Source organism: the organism of the source record quoted next, unplaced genomic scaffold (genome assembly GCF_019419815.1).
Source record: "Pyrus x bretschneideri cultivar Hongxiangsu unplaced genomic scaffold, Pyrus_bretschneideri_v1 Contig74, whole genome shotgun sequence".
NCBI lineage: Eukaryota > Viridiplantae > Streptophyta > Magnoliopsida > Rosales > Rosaceae > Pyrus > Pyrus x bretschneideri.
The window spans coordinates 1,221,412-1,246,674 of NW_025999814.1; the positions used below are offsets into that span (position 1 = coordinate 1,221,412).

At 38.2% G+C, this 25,263-nt stretch overlaps 4 protein-coding genes and 1 pseudogene across 5 annotated transcripts; 3 read left to right on the plus strand and 2 right to left on the minus strand.

The window, feature by feature from the left end:
• The first annotated feature begins 3,604 nt into the window (after positions 1 to 3,604).
• LOC103961447 lies at positions 3,605 to 9,100 on the plus strand. 2 transcript variants are annotated; one of them, XR_007254716.1, is made up of 3 exons: positions 3,605 to 3,772; positions 4,274 to 6,923; positions 8,005 to 9,100. XR_007254716.1 is itself a non-coding variant. In XM_009373991.2 (2 exons), exon 2 carries the CDS (start codon positions 4,448 to 4,450, stop codon positions 6,683 to 6,685), a length of 2,238 nt encoding a protein of 745 aa, XP_009372266.2. In that variant the 5' UTR covers positions 3,605 to 3,772; positions 4,274 to 4,447; the 3' UTR covers positions 6,686 to 7,129. The 2 variants fall into 2 exon arrangements, 1 of the variants encoding a protein (XP_009372266.2); XM_009373991.2 differs by lacking the exon at positions 8,005 to 9,100 and having other exon boundaries at positions 4,274 to 7,129.
• A 2,078-nt stretch (positions 9,101 to 11,178) lies between these two features.
• LOC103961449 (stress-associated endoplasmic reticulum protein 2) lies at positions 11,179 to 12,607 on the plus strand. The gene is made up of 3 exons (XM_009373992.3): positions 11,179 to 11,339; positions 11,552 to 11,708; positions 12,359 to 12,607. The coding sequence occupies exons 1-3, from the start codon at positions 11,337 to 11,339 to the stop codon at positions 12,403 to 12,405; spliced, it is 207 nt and encodes a 68-aa protein (XP_009372267.1). The 5' UTR covers positions 11,179 to 11,336; the 3' UTR covers positions 12,406 to 12,607.
• Positions 12,608 to 13,059: 452 nt separating this feature from the next.
• On the minus strand, positions 13,060 to 16,597 carry LOC103961450 (F-box only protein 6). The gene is made up of 2 exons (XM_009373994.3): positions 16,428 to 16,597; positions 13,060 to 14,605 (listed from the first exon to the last, which is right to left on the minus strand). The coding sequence occupies exons 1-2, from the start codon at positions 16,595 to 16,597 to the stop codon at positions 13,360 to 13,362; spliced, it is 1,416 nt and encodes a 471-aa protein (XP_009372269.1). The 3' UTR covers positions 13,060 to 13,359.
• A 4,152-nt stretch (positions 16,598 to 20,749) lies between these two features.
• Positions 20,750 to 22,426, minus strand: LOC108868244 (annotated as a pseudogene).
• Positions 22,427 to 23,102: 676 nt separating this feature from the next.
• LOC103961503 (4-coumarate--CoA ligase-like 1) lies at positions 23,103 to 25,263 on the plus strand. The gene is given in 10 exon segments (XM_048574656.1): positions 23,103 to 23,208; positions 23,211 to 23,301; positions 23,303 to 23,522; positions 23,628 to 23,822; positions 23,824 to 24,144; positions 24,146 to 24,208; positions 24,288 to 24,505; positions 24,553 to 24,667; positions 24,761 to 24,828; positions 25,020 to 25,263. Coding segments are annotated over 10 exon segments (1,626 nt in total). The 5' UTR covers positions 23,103 to 23,117.

The window sequence follows — 25,263 nt, forward strand, 5'->3', positions numbered from 1 at the left end:
GTTAGATGCAACCATAAAGTATACGAAAAATTATTACGCATTTGGATCTCGAGTTATGCTTTGCCCATATCCTGGAAGCGGGGTATGTTAGATATACGGATACTTGGTGACGTCACGTGTTGATCCTGGACGTATGTCAGGATTGGGGCGTGACAACATCAACATCAACTAAGGTTGCGATGAGAACTCTCCTCAATCAGGACATCAGCAAGCATATTAGAGGGTTCTCAGCCGAATCGACTCCCATGTTCCTCGCAAACTCGCCCGTGCCAAACCATGGGTAGCACTGTTCCCTTCATGTCGAATGAAACTTGTCATTGCATGAACAAAACTTCACAGGAGAATACGATTATCATTGATGATAGGACCCAAAATTGAGTGATCATCGCCCTCCCCACTCATTGCCGCAAGGGTCAAGTTGGAATCCCCTTCGAAAAAATCCCTGAGCTGCATGAAACTATTTCCTGAGTAAATTGCAAGGCTCGCCGAGCTGCCAAGAGCTCTACTTGCAGCGTCGAACCGACATCTTCCTCAACAGCCGCAAGACCGGTCAAAAATTCACCACTACAGTTGCAAATAATCACCCAAACGCCACCTTCCCTAGATCTCTCATCCCAAGCACCATCGAAATTACACTTAAGAAATATGTGTCGGGAGGAGACCACTTTTGTATGGTTTGCATCGATACCATTTTGCTAGGGAAGTGATAGTGCCTAAAAGCAAGCATCCATTCCTCATCTCTCAAAAACTCATTTTAGGACAATTAGAATTATAGTTTAGTTGAAGCTATCGAAATGAGATTTCTCCATTTATGAAGCCCCATTAAGATTACCATACCGCCAACTAAAGTACTACCCATATAAATAATTAATAGGTCTATTTAGTGATTATGATTATAATGGATTAATTAATAGGTCTATTAAGTGACTATGATTAGATTGAGATGAATAATTCAATAGATTTAATGTATGTCCGAGACAATAAATAGATGTCAACTCAATTTTTCTCCTATGATATTTTTTTTTGCTTCAGCATGCTATGAATTTATTGCATGTTTACGTAAGGAAAATGAAATCAGAGGAATGAGAATTGTACTCATTTCAAATGATTTAAGCGTTTGCCAATGCTCTAGGAATCAACAAACAAGTGGGACCCATTCGAAATCAGGAGTCCCAATCCTGAAATTCCCATAATTGAATTCGTAATATATATATATGTGTCATTCGGATTCTTGGGATTGATGACTTTCCGGAATCCAGCTTTAGTACTAAAATTGCTTTAATTTTTAGGAAAACTAATAGAAATAATTTGAAAACTTTGAATTTTAACAATAAGGATAAAATAAAAGGTAAAGTGAATAGTACAAGAATTGACTTTTTAGTATAAAAATGTGGTTTTTCGTTAAAGTTCCCCTAATTTTTTTGGTAATTCTAGTATACCCTTTTCACTTCACCTCCCAACCCCAAATGATAGCCGTATTTCTCTCTTCGCAAATCACCACCGATCCAAATCTAGTGCATTAGTAAACAACTTATAAGAAATCAATCTCATTTTTATTCCAATTTCAGATAGTTTAGTAAACAAATTTGATAGGATTTTGATTATGATTCCTTCTTATTCTAACTCCTTCGTAATTCAATTTCTCCTCAATTCAATTTCTTTAATTTGATTACATATTAGTAAACCAGTCATTAGTAAGTTATCTAATTCAATCTCTTTTCATCTTTCTCTTTAACGTCTCATTTTTTTCTCCTCATTTTTTTTCTTCCTCACTATCTCAAGGTTGACTCTCATGTAATCCTAGTGAGGTTGGCTACCACCAAATTATATCGGCCTACATCTAATATGATTGTTTTTTATTTCGTCGGTATTAGATTTGGGTTAACATGATGAGGTAGATAAATAGAGGAAAGATAAACAAAAATAGATTAAAGAAGATAAATGATATTGACCCTAAAAACTATATAGCCTACGTGGTGTATAAGCTGAGTACAAAAAGTTAACAACATCTTTCTGTGTCCTTGAATATTGATGTGGGCGTATTAATTCGCTATCGAGTTCAACTGAACGAATACTTCTGGGTGTGGTGGTGTGATGGAATGCGCTTTTGACTTCTGAATTAGGCAACCTTGACTAAGGAAGGAACACTCTCAGCCTAAGTTCTAAAACCCGAAGACAAAGCTATGCAAATCACTGCGAAGTTCTAGATCATCCACACCAGGTTTGCAGCCTCAACTATATTGGTGAAAATATAGGTCCACTGAATAGGTATCAAACTATAGAGGCAAAAATACTCAAAAGATATAAGCATCTTTATGGTAAAAATGGTCCAACCGTCTGAATGCTAAACTTTAAATATAACAGGTAACAGATAACGTCACGTGTCGATCTTGAATGTATCTCGAAATCGAGTCGTGATAGTAATCCCAACCTAAATAATTATACTTGCTTGGTAATTATCCCAACCTGAATAATTATACATGCTAATCATCCTTGTTGTTTCTCCAATATGGCATGGATTCAATCTACTTGTTTGACACCCCTTCTAGGTTTTGTCCTCATCTCTAAGCTCACAATGTATTACTCCCAGATAATTACTATCATAATTAAGACTGATAGTAATATCTAAGAAAATATTAATTCATTCAACAACTTCCATTTAAACGGACTGATAATGCAAAATTTGGTATAAACAGAAATATAAAGAAGAGGAAGGAAAAAAAAAAAAAAAGAATGGATGGATGGTAGGAGGAGGAAGAGTCACCGACGAGAGAACGTGGGTAGTCCTCTTATGGGTTCCTTCTATGTATTTTTTTTTTAAACAAACGATATTATCTACATTGAGGAAGAGGGGGTAGGCCTTAGCCTCACAATCGGCTAGTAATAATGTGGTTCAAATTCGTATTTGACGAGAATCGAACCTAAAACCTCTCACTTACAAGGGAAGAGGAATACCACTAGACTATAGTACTATGTAGTAGGTTCCTTCTATTTTTAATTTAAAAAGGATAAAGAAAAAGAAAGAAATTTGAATAAGAAAGTAAAGCAACGATTGTCGTCTATAATATTTGAATTCAATATTTAGGTAAAAAATGAATACTGAGTATCACGAGACCAAATATTATAAAATTCAACAAGATAACTGAAAGTTGTAATATTCTCAAAATATGCTATTTCGTAAAGAGAATATTCTAAGCATATGATGTTTACAAACTCTACATTCTACCGTAAATAAAGTTTTTTACCTTAGAAATACTTAGATCCACTTTTGTATTTATCTCATTGGAATTTCTAGAATCATTGAATTTGCACACTAAACGATGTGTCATCATTTATTTTTATAAGTGAACCCAAATTTAAACCAATCACACATTGCCATGTTATTTCACGATGCAACATTTATGACGCCGCCACAAACACACACCCCTATCCACCAATAAAATTTCTATAATATGCAATTCAAGAGTTAAAATTTAACCATGGTTAGGGTGGGAAAAAATGTTGGGTTAGGGTTACGTTGGGAATAAATACTTAGGAGAGGAAAGGCCCATGCCCTTGTTCTATTTTATAATTTTTGGTATTTGGGATACCATTGTAGGTTGTGAGAAGTTTTGTTTTTGAGAAAAGGGGCCAGTTTTGGGGATTTTTTAGATTTGGGCTAAGAAGGAGGGGCAGAAAAAATAAAAAAAAAATTGGTGAAGGAGGTCCGTCCATGGTGTCTCTCTGCGATTCAAATTCCTCAGCCAGCAACCAGCGTAGCTCACATAATAAGGTGATTAAACTTATCTCTGAATCTAGGGTTTTACTAAAATTTAGTGAATTTCGTGCACTGAATCACTGATTCTAGGGTTTCATTTCCGACTTTAATTTATCAAATACGATTTTTTTTGGAGCCGAATTGGAACTGATTGAGTTAGATCCATGGCTGTGATTTCTGATTTCAATTCTCTGATTTGGATTGTGCTTTTTAGTTTCATGGATTTTGCATCTGTGTAATTATGTGCTGAATGTTTGTTTGAGCTAATTATCACTTCACTGGTCAATTTTGAACCTCAGAGTTAAATTAGACTCATATATCGTCATGAATTGAGTATGAATTAATATTTTGGTTATGTTGTGGTTGCGTGGTGAGAACGAGGGTCTCGAAGAAGCTCGAAAAAGAGTTGTTTTTTTGGATATCTATCTCGATATGCATTTGTTGTTGGATTCTTGTGTTTGCATACAACTTTCATGACAATTTTCTAACTGAATTTTATCTAATTTGAACAATAAGGTTGCTGAATTGCTAGAGTAATTTGGGAGCATGGGCAAGTAGCGGTTGTAGTCTTGGCTTTCTTGTAGCTTTGGGGATTTTTTTATACTGCTTTAGGATTAAAAAAAGGCTTCAAGCTCAAGTGCTGTAAAAACAGTAAGCAAACATTAGAGAGGACGAAGATAGAATAGGAATATGGAGTGCAACAAAGATGAGGCGGCTAGGGCAAAAGAGATTGCGGAAAGAAAGTTCACAGCAAAGGATCTTATGGGGGCAAAGAAGTTTGCCTTGAAGGCTCAAAATTTGTTTCCGGGGTTAGAGGGGATGCCCCAGATGTTGGCAACCCTCGACGTGCATATTGCGGCGGAGAACAAAATAAATGGGGAGGCTGATTGGTACGGGATACTTGGTGCGGATCCAAAAGCAGATGATGAGGCAGTGAGGAAACAATATAGGAAACTAGCTCTTATGCTTCACCCTGATAAGAACAAGTCTATAGGAGCTGATGGAGCGTTTAAGCTACTATCAGAAGCATGGAGTTTGTTGTCTGATAAATCTAAGAGAGTAGCCTATGACCAGAAGAGGAGAGTACACCAAAGGGTAGCGACTGCAAGTGGGAGTTCACAGGCTCCTCCAGGGGCCAATGGTTTCTACAATTTCACAAAAGGTGCAACGTCAGGCGCACAGACGCAGAAGGTTAATACACAGACTCAGAAGAGTACCACACAGGCTCAGAAGGGTACCTCACAGAATCAGAAGGGTACCTCATGGGCCAGCCGCTCTTCAGCTTCTGCTTCATCTCAAAAACCAAGAGCTAATACCTTTTGGACAGTGTGTCATAAATGCAAGATGCAGTATGAGTATCTCAGGATTTATCTTAATCATAATCTTCTTTGCCCGAATTGCCATGAACCATTTCTAGCAGTAGAAATAGCTCCACCACCTACAAATGGTGCCAAGTCAGCTCCACCAAAGCATGAAACAGCTGATAGAATGGGTGTTGGATCTGCTGGTTTCAATGGTAATCAATCGTACAACCAAAACAGCTTCCAATGGGGTTCATTCTCTAAAGCATCAGGTGCTTCCACGGCTACCCAAGCCGCAAGCGTGGTTAGCCAGGCATATGAGAAAGCCAAGAGAGAGCGCGAGCAGGCTCAAGCAGCATTAAAAAGAGAGGAGTTGCGGAGGAAACATCAATCCTCCAGGAAGGCAAGCGGTGCTTCATCTACAGGGTACCCTAATGCTGCCAAGAGAAGAAGAGGAATGGAAGATTTTGGTGTCAGCAGCTATGGAAGGGATGTCACAAATCAAATGGGTGTGGGAGCTGGAGGAGCTGGAACAACCAATTTTTCTGGACCAAATGGAAGCGCCAGGCCTAGTATCACAAGGGATATCTCCCAGATTGATATTCCAAATTTACTAAGGGAGAAGGCTAGAAAAGAAATTCGGAAGAAACTAAATGAATTCACTGTATCCAAGACTGCAGCCAAAGAGACGGTCAATGGAAATGAGAGAGAAAAATCTTTGGGAAACATTGATGTGCATAGAAATCAAAAGCAGTCTGGTGAACCAGTGGACACAAAGAATGGCTCTTCTGACATGAAAGGTTCTGGCATTTCTGGTGTCCGTTCAGATGCAGACATATTGTCGATAAATGTTCCGGATTCTGATTTTCATGATTTTGACAAGGATCGAACAGAGAAGTGTTTTGAAGATAATCAGGTCTGGGCTGCATATGATAATGATGATGGCATGCCAAGGTTTTATGCGTTAGTTCAAAAGGTGATTTCTGTGGATCCTTTCACAGTGCGGATCAGCTGGCTGAACTCGAAAACAAATAGTGAACTGGGTCCTCTTAACTGGGTATCCTCTGGCTTCTCAAAGACGTGTGGGGAGTTCCGAGTAGGGAAATATGAAGTGAGTAATTCACTTAATTCTTTTTCTCACAGAGTTCGGTCAACAAAAGGTCCACGAGGGGCTATCTGCATATATCCCAGGAAGGGGGATGTTTGGGCACTATACCGGAATTGGTCTCCAGACTGGAACGAACTGACAGCTGACAATGTCATTCACAAGTATGATATGGTCGAAGTTGTTGAAGACTTTAGTGAGGAGCAAGGTGTACTTGTGACACCCTTGGTGAAAGTGGCTGGCTTCAAGACAGTATTTCACCGGCACTTGGATCCCAGAGAGGCCAGGAGGATCCCTAGAGAAGAGCTGTTTCGGTTCTCTCATCAAATCCCTTCATGCTTGATCACGGGTCAGGAAGCTGCAAATGCTCCAAAGGGTTGTCGGGAGCTGGATCCAGCTGCTACTCCGTTGGAGCTTCTTAAAGTAATAAATGACATTAAAGAGGAAGATATGATGGAGATTGATTACAAGTGCCAGCAAGGCGATGTAGCAGAGGATGTTGAGAATAATACTGGCATCTAGATACAGCAGCGAATTCTAGTCCTGTCACGGAAGAAGCGAAAAGGGGCTAATTTGTGATATATGCAGATAGAATTTGCTGACTTATAAATTTTGGGGCTATGCAGCATGAGTTGGTGAATTTTTGTGGAAAGTTTGATAGGTGAACATCTCATCCATGTGCCCGGGGGGTTGAAGCAGGAAACCCTGAAGGTCCCCCTCACTGCAGCTGAATCCGAGATTTTGTTCGAGGCAATAGAAGGTGAAACCGTGAAAGCCCATAAATTTACATTTTCCAACAGCCATTTTTTGTTTCCTGTGAAAGATATATCTCTAACTATTGGTTGTCCATGAGCTGATGCTCCATTACTCCATTTCCTCGATGAAGTTGTTAAAACTCTAGTGTTGCTGTTAGTCCTCTGATTCGTTATCAAATACTAGTGGAAGCTGATACCCCATTTCATTTCAGTTCGCGAGTTATGTTCTTTTCCGATTTATTTTCTTTGTTTCTGTTAAATCTCTTCCGGTGTTATGAAGGCCTATGAAACTGGGTTAGATGAAATAATTAAAACTCATGAAGGTTAATGGAGCATTTCTCGGACCGATATTGAATTTTAGAATATGACATGCATTGTTGAATAGATAATTTAATAATTCAATGTATTGAAACAAAAAATGGAGGTCGATGTCAGATCTTGTCTAAGTCGAAGGTAGAAGATACGCAAGAGTCATGAAGAAAGCTTACCCCTTCCCCTATTGGTATGATTAGAAGAAAAGTTTCCGGGTTTCCGGTGAGTTATCTCTTCTATCTTCAATTTGAACAAGATTAAAAGTTGGCATCCGTAAGGCTAAAAATGTTAGCGGATTTTAAACAACTTCAATTTGTTTGCCATTGATTTCCCCACTTACAATTATCTTTATTTTCATAATTTAATATTTTCATCAGTGTCCGTGTCCAATGGACCAATAGATTTATCATTTGTGACAACTTTCTTGTTTTTTTTTCCTGAAAATGGCTCAATCAACTTTCTTGTAACAACTTACTCGAAATGCTTCTTTAAATTTAAATTTGGTTTGGTTAGTTTAAAGTGTTTGATTAATTTTTTTGCTCAACTAATGTATGTGATTTTTGCTCAAATTTCTCAAGTGTTAATATTAAATAAAGGATCAATGAGTTTCATTTCCAAAAAGAATATCAAATCAAGGATACATTTACAAGCCTTGTTTAAGCTATTTTGTTTTGAGAAAATTTCCATCCCAGTGGTAACTTTTGTTTTACAATAATTTGATATAATAAAATAGCTACATGGAATTTTTTAAATTTATGTTTTATCTTTGTGTAGGAATATGGACGGCAACAAGGATTCGGCATCTTCATCTACTCAGCCAACTTCCAGATTGTTTTGGACGAGGTGCGAGAGGTGCAAGATGCAGTTCCAATACCAAATCTTTTATCTTCACTGTAGACTTATATGCCACAATTGCGGCGGAAATTGCTCCGCCACCGCATAATGCTTCCCTCCAGAACGTGCACGGGTTACGGTAGCACGAGCAGCTCCGGAAGAGATGTGGGGAATCATCTACTGCAGTGAGGAGTGCTACTAAAAAATCGTTGGGAAAGAGGCGTGCTGACGAGCATTCTCTCTTGTGCACGAGGTCATATGGTAAATATAATAGGAACATTTTCCATGGTTCTTGCTCCACCTCAGCAGCAGAACCTTTAGACCAAACATCGTCGACATTGAGTGTACCAGATCCAGATTCCGGTTTTGACAGGGAGAGAACCGAAGAGTCTTTTGGAGAAGAACAGGTCTGGGCGGTATGTGATGACAAAGATAGGTGGACAAAAGTACCACCCGAGACACGCAGTGTAATTTGCATATATCCACAAAAGGGGCGATGCTTGGGCCCTCTATAAAACTTGGTCCCCAGACTAGAATCGGTCGACAGCTGAGGAAGTGATCCGCAAGTATGATACAGTGGAAGTTGACGAGTTTGACAAAAAGCTCGGCATAAGGGTCATTCCCCTAGCGAAAGTATAGCTGCTTTTAGAACCGTGTTTCGTCAGGATCGCACGAATGGCTTGTGGGCGTATCGTAGACAACAGATGTTTCGGTTCTCCCACCAGGTTCCGGGGTACTTGCTTACAGGTGAAGAATCTCCAAAAGAGCAAACGGTTCACTGGGCACTGGATCCCGCAGCTCTTCCTCCAGAACTTCTTCTGGTCGTAATTGATATCAACGGATGAAGAAATTAACTATGAAGAACTTGGTAGGGTTTAGGTTTTGGATTACTTGGTTTGAAGGGAATGTAATTTTTTGACTTATAGATTGGTTGAATATTTGTTTGACTGCAATAGCAAATTATATTTGTGTAAGGGATGGAGATGTACGAGCTCCCTCCCGTACAGAACTCTTAGCAAGAAACATTTGTTCTTCATTTTACATGCATTCAACCATAGCTTTTATACACCACCCATGTATAATTTTCTTTATTCATAAACCACCTATGACATTAAATTCTAAATTAAAAACAATATCGGGCTTATTTAGAAAATAATGTTGTCTAACACTCGCTGTTAATAATCTACTAGATTCATTCGCCACTCATTAATTCAATACTCTTAACCTAACTCGCATAATTTTTTGATACACGAATCACACACTCTGATACATACATCAGATTAAGTTCTAAATTAAAACCAATATCTTGCTTAATTTAAAAAATAATGTTGATGCATAAACCACACACACCAATTTGTTGATGTTCCTAATTTGTTGATGCATAAACCACACACACCAATACATGGATCACACTAAAATCTAAATTAAAACCAATATCTCGCTTATTTTAGAAACAATGTTATCTAACACTCTCAATTGTGATCCACCTGATTCATTCACCATTCATTTATTCAATATTCTCAACATGACACAATTTTTTAATGCATGAATCACACACACCAATACATGTATATCAGATTAAATCCTAAATTAAAACCAATATCCCGCTTAATTTAGAACAAAATGTTGCCTAATATTCTCAATTGCGTTCCACTACATTCATTCACCACTCATAATTTAACACTAATAGCCCTACCCACATAAATTAAAATTAAAACCAATTTCTCGCTTAATTTAACATTTTAATGCAGGTTTTAGTTTCTAAATGTAGCTAGCACTCTTAATTTGTCTTTCTACGGAGACTTACTAGAAGTTTTGTCATATTCTCCTCTCTCTTTTTTTCTTGTACCGAAATCATTGACACAGTATGTCGTCATGGATCGCGCGACACCGACATTGCCAAGCAGTTCATGTCCATAGAGCCCATGCATGCAATTGTCCATTAATTTGTTTATGATATGACTTGGGACTTACATAGGACAAATGAAAAGCATGAGTTGGTGACCCACTCAACTTATATTTAGAGAATATGAAATTTTAGTCTATTAAGAGCTTAAGTTTTAGTTTTGATCACCGCGTTTTACTTCGACTTTAATTCTCAACAAATATTTAGTAATATTCACGAGTTTAAACAAGTTTTTGGTTTTAATATAAAGTCAATAATAATTCAAAAGTCTACTTATACTTGTTCCAACTCTTTTGGCTTTGATTAGGTAAGAAAATGTCACTTCAGCTAGGTCATATCACAAATTTTTATTTTAGATTTACTCTTTTGTTCATATCTTCTGCAAAGTTAGTTTATGGTCGTTTTAATAACCATTTTGTTTTTTGTTTTACAATTCATTTTTATGTTATAGAGCATAGGAAGATAATGTTTTAGAAAGGAGAAACGAAAATGTATGAATACTAGTGAAAGAAATGTGAATATGAAACGTATGAAGCGACACGTATAATGAAATTGAACAACCAAAGAAGGAAAATATAGGATCCAGGAGTTTAGGGTTTCTTGTGTGTTTTTCTATATTAGGCTCAACTTTCGGGTTGGACCTTTCTTTTGTTATATTTTTGGAGGCTTATATGTTGCTTTGTATATTATGTGTGTGCGAGCCTCTAACTTTGTATGTGAAGTGTGTTGGTACCTTATGACAAAAAAACTAAAAAAAATTGAGAACTTTAATGAAAAGCTTTCAGTAGTGTTTATTTTAATGAAAAATCACATTTTTACACTAAAAAGTTAATTCTAGTATTATCCACTCTACCATTTATTTTGACCTTATTGTTAAATTTAAAATTTTCAAATCATTTTCATTAGTCCGGATCACTTTCTATTTGTACGGTCAATTGGATCGTGTTTGCATATACCGCGTACGTAATGGATCCATTGTCGAATTTCCGGATACGTGACCCGGTCCCTCTACGCGTTACTTTCTCTCTCTTCACAAGTCCACCTGTTCCACCTAGACTCTAATTCTAACGCACACGGTCTCAAGCGCGTACTTACTCCCAATCCCCACCCGACGCGTGTCCCGAATTATGTGGTTCGGCCAATGGCAGCGAAGGCGGTGACTCCGTAGCGCTGCGGTCGGGGAGCCTATCATCCGTTTGCTAAATATAAAAGCGTCTGAAAACACGACTGTTTTTGGCGAAAGAGAAAATAAGGGCGAGAGTCGGAACTCGCCTGCAAGAGAGAATTCGACGAGGAAGGGGAAAAGCCTGCACGAGAACTAATCACCCGAGACGCAAACTCAGATACCGGATCTACACCCACAACCATGGTAATTCTCGATCATTGCTCCGATCTGTAGATGTAGATGAAATCATTTGGGTTTTCTGAAATCTTATGCTTTGATCCAGATCTGTAATTGTACGATTAGATTCAGCTATGAAATTGAATTAGATTGAATGAATTGTTTCGGTAGCTGCATGTGAATTTGGGTTTGTGTTTATGTGTGTGTGTATTTAAATTTGAATTGGGGATTTTTTGCAGACGACTTCAAGGCGTTTGGCTGACAGGAAGGTGGAGAAGTTCGAGAAGAACATAACGAAGAGAGGGGCGGTGCCTGAGACGACCGCCAAGAAGGCCAAGGATTATCCAGTGGGCCCTATTCTCCTTGGCTTCTTCATCTTTGTTGTCATCGGATCATGTATGTCCATCTCACTCAATTTCGCTAATTTCAAATCTGACGTGATTATATCAAAATCTAGAATTTGCTTAATTGATATCATTTGAATAGTCCGTAGAATTGGTAATTGTATCTGGGTTTTATCCGCCGCTGTGATTCTGATTTTGCTTGACTTGCATTGTATTGTGGCTGCATGCCCTGGAAATCGCAAAACTTCAATTGGGATTAGGAAAGGGAATTGTTATTAGCACTCCAAAAATCTCATTCTACAATCCGAACTTTCTATATTAGGAAAGAAAAATACAGTGTAGAATGAGATTTTTGAAGTGTCAATAACACTTCCCTTAGGAAATTTATACAAAGATTGATACTTTAAGCGCCCGTTCCGCAATGCTCATCTGGTTTGAAGCCGAAGAGGGCTTCCAAATTTGTTACATTGCCATATTTGAAGAAGATGAAAATTGAAACCTAAACCATCTATTTGGCAATGCTCATCTGGGTTGTAGCCTAAAGCGGTGTTTGAACATGTGGCATTGCCTTGATCGAAAAGATCAAGCTGGTGTCTGTAGTTTTGGTTCATTTTGTGTCCCTTGCGTAATTGAACTGCATTGCATGAAGGGTTTTTGGTGGTTTTGTGATTCTGACATATTTTTTTACTTTGTGTGGAACAGCTCTCTTTCAGATAATCAGGACTGCTACAAGCGGAGGCATGGCCTGATCAAGTTGACCCTACTGATGCTGCTGCTGCTTTCTAAGTTATGAGAGATGGCGTCAACCTGTCGTGCCGTTTACTGTTTTGTTAGCGAATAGGAAACTGATGATATACAAATGTGATGTAGTAAGAACTAAAACTGCGGTGTTTCTATCTTGTGAAGTAAAAGAAGTTTGAATAAAGGACCCCCTCCTCTGCTTCGCTTAAATTCTACCTTTTATTGTTCTCTCCATATACGTTGCTTCATTTTCAATGGCTGGATTAACTCATCTCCGACAATCGTATCTCGTGGGTCTGAGACATGATCGTGTCTCCGGCAACCATCTCTCTTGTGGTTGAGTTTGCCTGATATAAGATATTGTGCAAGAATTCAGGGTTGTGAAAGCAACTATATTGCCCTTTGCCCTGGCAATCCTTCACCCTCAAGGTTAAATTTGGGGCTCGTTTGATAACCATTGGACGAGGTTGGATTTGTGAATTTGCGCTCGTTTGATTACCATTTCTACTTTGTCGAATTTGAAGAAATTCGTGTGCACCTTTGATTTTGCATAACTCACTCCGGAAACGAGGTGATTTACTCAAGGATTAACAGAAACAATTCGCAGCCAGACACAGCAGTTGCAAGAAAAAAATCTCATAAAATACCACCTGCAAACAACGTAATGGTAGACGGACGGTTTATTTGAGTACAAAACGGATATGAGTACATTCATCCAGGTGACTGAAAAATAGGATTCAAACCTGCCTTCTGGATTCAAAGCAGTATGTCAAGTTCGTACACAAAAGAGTAAAACTCCGGCCGTCATACAACCGATGGAATTGTCCACTCCATAAAACAAGCAACGAAAATTGTCTAAAACAAATTGGCCGGGAAAGCTTGCAACCAACCATGCCGAACCGATGGTTGAGGAAAACTTCCATTCTGGCCATGCTGAAGCCCACCAGAAACAGAAACCTGATTCAAGCAACAGCAGTCAGGCTTGGATAAAATGCAGTGCCACATGCAATCCATTGCCGCTTCTTCCCATGTGGCACCACGCAACCAGGGACCTTCAGCCATTCCCTGCTCGACACGTTATATGTAACCAACCGGTTCATTTGTCTCGACCTCAAGGACAGCATGAGCAAGCCTTTGTTACCCAGGCAAGTCATCCTCACGTGCTTTCCGTAAAACTCCAAGCACCATATATTTGGCATTCTGTCAACCTCCTTCCATAGAAGTGTCATTTTCTGAAGCTCCCAAATGCAAACGCATGTGACAGCATTCTTTGATAACAATCCCACGAGCATGATCCGACCTCCACATTCAGCAAGTGTGTGGTCAGTCAGATGCAGCGGGGTGGGAATTATAAACTGCTTCCAAATCCCAGTGGCCATATCATATGACACAATCCCTTCAGGGTCTGAACGCATGAAGTAGAGTGTGCCATCGATTGAAACAGCCTGCGACCGGAAATTCAGTGATAGTGGCAGCTTAACACCTGATGGCATGATTCCTGGACGGGTCCAGGAATTCGTCACTGAATCATAAACTTCATACTCGCCATCACAAACCACCCAAAGGATCTTGTAGCCGCCACTGGCTGAACTCCTATTCAGGGTCATCCCCACAGCAATGCGAGACCAGACCTTAACTGACCTGGCCGGCAACTCTTTAAAAGATTGATTCAGAGGGTTGCAAACATAGAAGTTCCTATTACCGATATCAAGAAAACACACCAGTCCCCCTGCTGAAGCCACCGGTAAAACAATTAACTTTGTTGGCAGAGAAAAAATGGTGGGATGGTGCCACTTCTTCAAGGAAGGGTCATACATGGCTCCAGAATTCACGTTTTCATGAGTGATGGTGTAAAACCATGGAGTAGCTTGTGGGACCTCCGCACAATGTTGAGAGAAAGTTTCAGAATCCAGCAAGGAATTCCATTTCCTGCACACAGTACGAAATCGAAAAAATGTAGCAATGGGAAGCCTAGCAATGACGGCTTCATAAAGGTCTTCCGGGAAATCTTTCCAAATATGCTGTTCCATAGGCTCAGTGGTATTGGTAGTTCCAGATGATTTACCCCGGGTTTGCTCCTTACGAGATCTCTTGGTAGGAGGAGGCTTGCACGGTTCCAACATCTTAAAACTTCTAGATTTTCCAGCTGCCATCATAAGACTGTAGTAATCATCTGCAGCACCTTCATCAACGTTAATTGGGCACCACCTGTGTAAATACAAGTAATGATGAAGTTAATTCTATGCTCCCTAATTGAGGAACTTTACTGTAGTTCGAAATTAAACAGGAAAAAAAAAAAATGAAATGTACCCACGTAAAGGTCAACAAAGTACATTAACATAACGACATGAGAAACAATAACAAGTTCTGAACTATTGAGTACAAAGATGTAAAACAAAACCCAATCTGGGGTTCTTAACCGAAAAATGAATTAGGCACATCTATGAGGCCACCGCAAGGCCTTATCCATGATTTTATTACATTTTTTTCTTAAAGAACTGATTCAAGCCAACTCCGTGCATACAGGCTACAAGCTTTACTGAAACTCTAATAGATCCCTTGGAAAAGAACTTCACTTAGCCTTAAATATTAGTTTAAGTAATTTGCAATAACTTATCAAAAGAAGAAAGCTAATACTAGAATATGGAATTGACAAGAAATGAAAGATATTGAATATTAAGGTCCTAACTTAAAGAGAAAGGAAGGGTCATGGATGTAGTAGTACGCAAGACCTATGACGCTTAAATTTTGAAGGTTCCACCCCAAAAAAACTGAAATCAAACACCAAGGATAAGTTCAATTCAACAGACATCAGGTGAACAAACTCGGAGAACAAGTGAACAAATTAAGATAACATTTTGTACTTAGAATTATTTTATGAAACAATGCTTCTCCCAGTGTGCAGGATTATCTTGTACAGTTAGCTTGTATTTTTCATGGAAATTAAGCAATATATCGCCAAATAATGCAACTTCAAGCAACAAATTGTTGAAGGCTGGAATCCAAGTTAGCCAGTTTACCAGTCAAGAAGTGAAGACAACCAAGCAGAACATATAATGCTAACCAACAACCTACACCGAATAAGAAAGAGATATAGAAAATGTAGGAAGTTTGTTGAACACTAAATAATAAATATGAAGAGGTCTACGGGTGAATGCATTATACGTTAGCATACAGTACAAGAAACCAAAGGCGAAGTTCATGTGTCATATCTAACCAGAAACTAATTGTCTATTCAGTACCTAATGTAATTAATGTCGCCTACCAATTAACCCAGCTTGGTCTAACCAATTCAAGGAGGACGGTTTAATTGGCGGTCTAAGTTTCTGAAAACCCCTCTTCCAACTTTTTTTCATATGTTTATCAGATTATTCAACTTCCCGGGCCTAACTGTTCTTTTGCTCCTTCCCTTTTCTGGTTTGCTGTGGTACACGCAATCAAATGGTACTAAAACAGAAATGGGCAACCGTGACAAGGTTCAGAGTTGGCCATGACCCTCCTAAGAACACCGTGAACCCGGAAACGCAACCCCGGCTGGACAGTCATGAACACAAACCAGAGAGGGAAGAAAGAAACAAAAATATCAAACATTTGCATCATTGATACTGTCTATCACTAGTGCTCATCAAATTTGTGTCAAAGAAATAAGCTAAACACAAAAGGAAGAGATGTGCAAAGCACATAGAGTAAAAGGCAGAGATTAAGTAACAAATTCCTCAAATATGTAAGACCCATCTCCAGAATGGCAAAACCATTTCTGAAAGCAATCGGACCCAATTTCTCAATCGTAAATGGCAACAAGCAAACAAAGCAAAGCAACCAAATTCAGCAAGAAAATCAAAGAAAGCCATGTAATTTACACTTCGGAGGAAGAAAAGAAACCAAACAAAGCAGGCAAGCACGTCGAAGAAAAATCAGAATGCCACCAACAAACCATGAAACGAAGGAAAGAGAAGAAATCGAAGAGATGGGTCGGAAAGAAATGGAATTTGAGAAGGTGGGAGAGATCCAGACGAGGGAGGGAGCGAACCTGAGGTGGTGGTGGTGGTCCTGCGGTTGTTGCTGAGAGTGATGATGGCGGAGCAGAGGAGGTTGAAACTGAAGTTGAAGATGGTGATGGTAATGAGGAGGAGGCGGGTGAGAGCCGACGAGCTCCTGAAGCTGACCGATGAGCTGTCTCAGCATGGCCAGCCCTTCCATGCCCCTCACAGGCTATCTCTCTCTCTCCTCTCTGCGACTGACGACCCAAAATCCCAACAAAACACACAAAAACCAGAGCTTTTATTCTTCTTCTTATTATTTTAATTTTATTTGACTTATTTGTGAATAATTAATTAAATAAGAGGAGAACCCCAGAAAAACCAGAGCTGCCCCTTTCCCTTCTCTTCTTCCTCCATCCCCAACCCCCAAAAAACCCAACCCCCACCTCCACTCTCTCTCTACCCCTTTTCTTTCGCTCCTCTCTGCTCTCTCTCTCTCTCTGACCCACTCTTCCTTTACCACGCCAGCGCGCCCATACCATTTACCTTGTACTGTTACCACTCCTTATTACTCCCTTTCATGTTTTGAATAACAATGTCTTCTCCTTTTCCAACTTTACCCTTCCCCATTGTTTTATTTTATTTGGGTAATAATTACTATTCACTTGTTATAATATTTGCAGACGATTTAATTGATATGTCATGTACCTATAACAATTGTAAAAATATATACACATTATATAACACAAGTGAATTTGACCCAAAAAAAGAGTAAACACAATGAATTGGTAAAACTTTATGTTGTGAATTTTGTCGGATGATAACAAAAAAACTAAAAATTTATTGCTAAAAAGGTATTAGGTAATTTTATTTGTTTTCCTTTTTTTTTCAAATCGTGAACTTAAACTAAAAAAATATTTTGTAACTGTTATAAATTCTGAGATGATCTTCAAAATTTTTTTTGAAATATCGTATGAATTTGTACACCTTTTTCAATTTATCATCTCATCTTAAATCCTAAACTTGATTTGTAATTATTTCAAATTATAAATTTTAAGTAATGGGTATACGAGTAAATTCACAAGTCTAAATATTTAGAGGATTTTGCAGTCCAAGCGTGTGAACTGTGAACGCAAGATTATAACTTGACGATGGTCAAGGAGACAACGGAAGAGAGAGAGCTTTTGAAGCACCAATTAATAGCTTGGCTTTCAGAAAATCAACGGTTGCTATTAGATCTGGGAAGCTCTCTCTTTCTTGCCCCGGTTCCACCAGAAATTTATACTACGACGGATGCTACATCACGTATTTTTATATGGATGGTGTGAAATTTTACTTTTTAAGTTATTAATTTTTTGAACACACATATCATATTATTTACATAGTAATATATGATGTACTATATCGTATTCCGACCATATTGAAAATATCTCTTATTCCACGCAGACGGCATGATTGTCCCTCCCAACACTTTATCCCATTTCATGATGAATTTTGTTAAACTTACGGAAGTACCTACTTCCTACTTGATGCCGTTCAATCTTTCTTTCTTCTACTCATTTGCCATAATTGCCCCAAGTACCCCTACTTATCATTATTCTTTTTTTTTTTTTTTTTGCCCTTTTTCTCTTTTACACTAGAGAAAAAGGAGATTATAAACGAAAATCCTAGGGCACGACTGATTGAAATAAAAGGCGTTCAACATCGGTAAAGGAAGGTCACGAATCCACAATTGAGAAACTAGAACACTATAACCTAGATCAGACATAAAATTCGTCAAAAAGTTAACTTTTTCGAATGATACATTTGAAAGTTACTTTTTCTTTTTCATTTTTGCGCCCAATTACTTTTTATCTTAAATACCTAATTTAAATATTTCTCTAGAACTGGTTCAACTTTTTTTATACATGCGAAATTGATGATATCTACCGCTAAAAGACATGAACAAAAAGAGAAGTTAAAGAATGGCATACGTTCCCTCCACAACATTCGATGAAATGAGTGATGGCCGCAAGGCTTGTCTTAAGCAATCATACAATTCATTCCCTAAGCAAATGGCCAATATACTCATTCAATCACACATCATCAAGTGACTAATAAGTGAGTGGGATGTTTTCCCTTTTCTTTTTTGCCAAATCACATCTTAAAAATCGTATACTAAAGTTTAAATTAGATTAACCTAAATCTAGCCAAGAAAGATTGATTTAAATGTATCAACCACATGTGTTAGTGTTTTCCTTTTTCTTTCCCCTAAAACTTGTGGCACTTTCCTTTTACCTAATAAATTTGTTACAAAATGGACTGTCATATGCCATTTTGATTGCCACCACCCCCGTTACTTACTTTCAGTGTTTAATACATGGATGAAATTGTCGATATTTTCGTCGGGAAAAAAAAAAATCAATATGGAAACAGAGAGGGGGGAAGGGGTGAAATGCAGACCAAATTTTCATCCTTTATTTGCAAGATATCTGAAAATTGGTGAATATGAATGATATTTACTGATTTTCAACAAAAATTTCGAAAAAGCAAATTAAAAATTTCGGAACTGTGAAATTTGTTTAAGAAATTTCTCCAAAGTTGTAGACCAAATTTTCAACTACATATTATTTAAACACTTTTTAAATTAATAAATGTATTATGGTTTTATCTAACATTTTTTAAGGCTTCATTTTAAGTTTTAATTTTTAACAAATTTCTATCATTTTCGTTGAATACAATCGATATCAATATTTTCGTACGTTTTCACATCAATATTTTTTATCGATATTGCTTACTTCCGACACCCTCAAGCTCAACCTCAAAGGAGCCCAATTGATGCAATAAGTAACATTTGCTTAAATCACATCATAACTAGGCTAAAGCTAAAAAGTTGCTTCAATGGAGCACTTGAACCTTGCCTAATTAACTTGTCTTCCTATATAACACTCATCTTCTTCTCCAGAAGCTTCAAAAATTAAAATGTGAGGCAATCATAACCATCAACATAAGATTTCATTTTGCAAAACGTGAGACAACCACTTTCCGATTGTCTTACATTTTGGATAAAATAGGATAATGTGAATCATCCGACTGTCTCACTTCTGCAAAAAGAGATCCGCCATTGTAATTTCTTCCTCAACTACACAACTACACAAAAGAAGAAGGAAAAAGTGGGAAAATGGTGTGGAAGGTAATTATGTATGAGGGAAGAGGGTGGAGAATTTGGTAAGGGAGGAAGTGATGATTAAAATGGGGAGGATAAAGTTAAGGTAAGATGGAAGGTTTTGAAAAATAATGATTAGGTTCGGCAAAACCAAGGGGAATGAGTGACTGAGAGATGCGGATGCGGTGGGTAATCATTTCACATACACTTCTCTTCTTCTTCCCTCCTAGGGAAGGAAGAAAGAAGACTCGGTAGTTTTTGGCGGTGAGGGTTGTTTTGGTAATTTGGGTGGCTGACTGGTGGGTATGAATGGTATAATTGGTCATTATCACATTCATGATGGATTCCCTTCTTTTACGTGTGCACAACGGAATTAGTGCATTCCATAATTCCGTTCCTTTATTGCCTCCCCTTCGAATGAGTATATTTTTCGGATTCTTTTTATGGGAATTTTGAGAATTCTCTAATCACGTCTGTTCATCGTAAATTATGTGGTAAAAAATTATTATAAATTTTTTATTTAAAATTAAATATAAACAGTATATGAAAAAAACTGATCGCACGATAAACGATAAACGAACATAATTAAAGGATCTCCAAAATCCTCATAAAGAGGATCCGGAGATGATCCTCATTCCTCCCTTTCCCCGGTCTCAGATTTTTCTTTTTTTTTGAATCTTCAGTCAACACTTTCAATTTTCTAATTTGTATTTAGCTATTAGCTAAGCTCATTCCTCAGCTTTGGGGTCATTTTGGTCATTTGGGCCTCTAAATAAGTTGGGGCGGGGGTCCATCGTACGATTGGGCTCCAAACGAGACCCAAGTCTCGAAATGCATCGAGTCCAGAAGAATCACCAACCAATGAATACACATCACTCTATAGCCCAGAAGAATCACAACTAATGAACACACATCACGGTGTTAAATTGTTAAATGTTTTTTTTTTGTCAAACGATAAGTTTTGTTAGATTAGATGTTAGATTAGTCATCGACGGGGTTCGAACTCACGCTATCATTCAAGGGCTTAACTCCTTTCCACCATTGTGGTAAAAGGCCACTTACTTAAATTGTTAAATATTAGAGAGAATAGTAATCGGTAGTGATCAAATCTGCATCCGAGTGCATAAATATTATTATTTTTCTCCACTATGGTAAAGTGCTATCTACGAGAATTTCTATGATGTTGAAACTTCAAAGTGTGCAAAACAGCAATGGTAGAATTTGGCTTTAGAGAAAAGAACCCTTTGCAGCGAAAAATGGATCAACAAAGCCAATGGAAATTGGTATCTGCTTTTTAGTGTAGTCATTTCACCGATGATTCCTCCTCTAATGAGTCCAAATTCAAATAATTTTAGCTTGCACTCCTAAAAAAATTGTGAAGATTTATTAAATTCGATGAGGATTTCAAATAGATAACAAGATTGAAGGGTAGATTTCAAATAGATGAAGGGCATGAGGTCCAAACCCAATCCAGCATTTTGTGAGATGCATTCAAATCCAACACCAAATATGGCTTTCCCCTTGTTGTGTAGACATTCAAGCAGGCCTGCTTATTGCACAAGCACATTCACGCTCTGAACCCACTTGAGATAATATGTTCGGAATTGCTAATGCAGGAAACACTTCTATATAAGCTTAGGCCATCTCCAACCGATGGGTCCAGAGGGCCAGATGGTCGAAAATAGTCCGAAAACCATCTCCAACTGAGGGCTAGGCCAAAGAGCTGTAGAATCTGAGAGGGCCCACGAAATCGGAGAGGGCTAGAGGGCTGGCCAGAAAATAAAGTTTTCCTTTCGGTTATAACCGATAGGATTGTTGTATTCAATTTTTTTTTTTTTAAATTCTTAAAAATTCTAATTTTTTTTTCTTATAAATACCTAAACCATTCATTATATTTAAATTCTAATTTTTTTTGGTTTTTTGGGCCAGTTATCATAGTAATTTTTAAATTTAAGTTGTTGGATTTGAATTTAAGTTGTTGTAGTTTTTAAATTTAAATAATAAATTATGTTTGGCCCTATGACCCTTTGGCCCTCGGTTGGAGAAGGTTTTTTGTGTCAGGGCTAAAACGAGCCCTCTGACCCTTTGACCCTCGGTTGGAGACGGAGGCAAATATGACATTGTACTGTTCATTAAAATGTTAATACTTAAAGAATCTTAGAGGGCCAGAGGGCTAAAACAAGCCCTCTGACCAACCCTCGGTTGGAGATGACTTTATATTCCTAGGGCGCTTTTATTAAAAATTTAACCTTCTTCAAAAAACAGCGGTTTTGTAACCCACAAAACTTAAACCTTTTTGGTCAAATACTGTCAGGAACGCCTATGATTATCAAATTTCAGCTCGTTCCTATGAAAAGGAGTCAAACATGCCCTTAATAATAACAAAAACTTTTCACCAAACTGCATATATATAACCCACAAGAAATAGAATGTTCGAAACACAAACTGAATTTACCTTTGACTGTCAAATTATGCAGAGTGTCCCATGGATTGAGGTCATAGACAACACCTTCAACTTCCTTTTCACAGCAGTAACCAAACAATTTCACCAAGTTTGGATGACCATTCACAGTCGGATGTGTCAAAAACTCAACTTCTTCCGGCAACACAAACTAAATCATCAATTCGGTAAACCTCCAAAACCCAAAAAGTTAATTAACTTTTACAATTACCTTAATCATCAAAATCTCATCATGCATGCATGAGTTTGCTGCAGCCTGCTGATTTTTCATCCCATATTTTTCCATCTCGAGCTTCATCTGTTCCCGTAACCCTTGCTTAATCCGTCTTCGATATGATTTAAAAACTGAGTAAATCCAATCAAGTTGTTCTGGTTTTGAAATCATTGGTGCATGCTTTCAAGTCCGCAGATGTAAAGACTCCAATGTTTTCTGCAGAATCCATCAGCCATAGATAAAAAAATTTAGATGATAAATGAGCACAAAAAATATAGAAAAATAGATACTAGGCTGTTTATATATATATATATATATAATAGCTAGTCAGCTGCCTTATTTTTGCTCTATCCCAACTTCAAAAAATAAAGACCAACCATATAAACATTGAATTACCACGAAAGCGTACCTGATTCCATTGCTAAGGAGCTGAAGAGACGTTATGTTATGTTGCTCTATGTCACAGAAAGCCAAATGGAAGGCTGATACAACCGTGTTGTATACAATTATGTATAGCAAAGGCTACAACAACTGTATCCTAATAATGTAACTCCAAACGTCATTAAATTCGGCTCAAACCAAATCTGAAATCATCAATCATTGTAATGTACAATTTCCCTAAGAGCATTCCGATCCATTCAATTTTCGCAAACATAAAATTTAATTTCTTTTTTCACATGCCAACAGAATTTGCCACTTGAAGTTGAACAGCTTGCAAATAGCTTGTGACAGAAACATGATTTAACAAGTTCTTACCAACCAAAAGACCATGGAAATTCTCACCCTCACTTGTTTTCCAACAACATTTCCTTATTTAACTCACAAATCCCATCTTAATTTTCCTTTAGAGTCACTAATCCAATTGCAAATCTCATAACTTCACCAATTTCACTACCACTAGCTCCCGGCAGATATCCATCATGGGAACTTTTGTGCAGAACTCAGCCCAGGAGGATGAACATATTTTCAGAAGCCGGTCCCCAGATGTCCGAGTGCCTGATAACATCACGTTGCTGAATTTTTGCTCCAAAATGCGGAATTATACGCTGGAAATGTTGCATTCATGGAGGCTGTGACCGGAAAGAAAATTACCCACGGCAAGGTGGTTTGCTAAGGCCTTATGGTCTCTTGGCCTTAAAAAGGGGCAAGTGGAGGTGGTTGTTCTCCCAAATGTAGCAGAGTATGCCATTGTTGCCTTGGGAATAATGGCTGCTGGTGGTGTATTTTCGGGTGCAAATCCGTCTGGGCACGCATCTGAAATTAAGAAGCAGGTTGAGGTTGCTGATGTCAAGATAATTGTAACAAATGGTGCAACTTATGAAAAGGTAACGCTTTCAGATCGTAATCACATTAATTCTTTTATTTTGAATAATGCAGGCATTTATGATCATAATTCTAAGCCTTTTAAGTTGAGAATTTGAGATGATCAGGTAAAAGCTTTTGGGGTGCCAGTAATTCTGCTTGGAGAAGAAGTTATTGAAGGTGCTATGAACTGGGAAAACCTACTTGAAGCAGCAGACCGTGCCGGAAACATAATTGATGAGGAGCTGCAGCAGACTGATCTATGTGCCCTTCCCTTCTCATCAGGCACAACAGGATTGTCTAAGGGTGTAATGCTGACTCAGCCTAAACCTAGTAGCGAACCTCAGCTCCACGCTTTTTGGAGTAACGCCAGACATGATTGGTAAAGTAACCGTGCTATGCCTAATTCCATTCTTCCACATCTATGGGATCACTGGAATATGTTGTGCCACACTTCAAAACAAGGGGAAAGTGGTAGTGATGGGAAGATTTGAACTTCGCACATTTCTTAACGCGTTGATCTCACACAAGGTCACGTATGCACCCATTGTGCCACCGATCATTTTGAACTTGGTTAAGAATCCAATTATTGATGAGTTTGATCTTAGTAAGCTCAAACTCCAAGCTATTATGACTGCAGCAGCTCCCTCTTGCTCCGGAAGTCCTCAACGCTTTCGAAAACAAGTTTCCCCGCGTCCAAGTCCAAGAGGTGACACATTGTGACAAGACACTTCATTTGTAACAAAAAATTATGTTTGTGTTGATTAGTTGTTTTAAATTAAATGCAGGCATATGGACTGACGGAGCATAGCTGCATCACACTCACTGAACATGCAGGACCAGGTCTTGTAGCAAAGAAAAACTCAGTAGGGTTTATTCTTCCAAATTTGGTAGTCAAATTCATTGACCCCAACACCAGTCAATCCCTACCGAGAAACACTCCCGGTGAACTTTGTGTTTTGAGTCAATGCGTAATGCAAGGTAAAGGATAGAGATTTACATCAAAATGAATAAGGCTTTTTTATCGCAAATAGTTTCTGTACGGTTCCAAACTGACTATCGACACAATGGATAGCTTCACACTGGAGATATTGGCTATATAGATGATGATGACAACGTCTTTATTGTCGAACGGATCAAGGAATTAATCAAGTACAAAGGTTTCCAAGTAAGATGGAATACTTATAACTACTCCAGATTAATTACACTAATCCACATTGCAATGTAATTGCTTGACTAATTATGTGTGCAACATCTGAAGGTGGCTCCTGCTGAACTTGAGGCCATTCTTCTATGTCATGCCTCAGTTGAAGATGTAGCAGTAGTCCCGTAAGTTGATTTCGATGAATCAAAACAAAAAGTTTTGTTGTTCTTGTTTAGATTCATTGGTAGAAATTTTTTGTGCACAACGGTCTTCCTTTGTCAAACAATGGACTTTGTATCCACAATGCATGAATAACATATCGATATGCTTTGCTATGGACTGCGTTATCTACTTATGTTATCGGCACTTTTTTCAGGCTGCCGGATGAAGAGACAGGGGAGATTCCAGCAGCATGTGTTGTGATAACAGCTGGTGCAAAAGAGAGTGAGGAAGAAATAATCAACTATGTGGCCTCGAAAGTTGCACAATACAAGAAAGTGAGAGTGGCGCACTTTGTGGTCACAATACCAAAATCACTCTCCGCGAAGGTCATGAGAAGGCTTGTCAAAGAGAGCATGATAGAAAAGAGCAAGGCATCCAAGCTCCACTGCCTTAACTAA

What these genes read in the sequence shown, in the direction of transcription:
- LOC103961450 (XM_009373994.3), bottom strand. Translation starts at nt 16,597, where the DNA reads ATGGAAGGGCTGGCCATGCTGAGACAGCTCATCGGTCAGCTTCAGGAG. An exon ending in GACCACCACCACCACCTCAG is followed by an intron (nt 14,606 to 16,427) that starts GTTCGCTCCCTC and finishes GTATTTACACAG; the next exon opens with GTGGTGCCCAATTAACGTTG.
- LOC103961449 (XM_009373992.3), top strand. An exon ending in CTTTGTTGTCATCGGATCAT is followed by an intron (nt 11,709 to 12,358) that starts GTATGTCCATCT and finishes TGTGTGGAACAG; the next exon opens with CTCTCTTTCAGATAATCAGG.
- LOC103961447 (XM_009373991.2), top strand. Translation starts at nt 4,448, where the DNA reads ATGGAGTGCAACAAAGATGAGGCGGCTAGGGCAAAAGAGATTGCGGAA.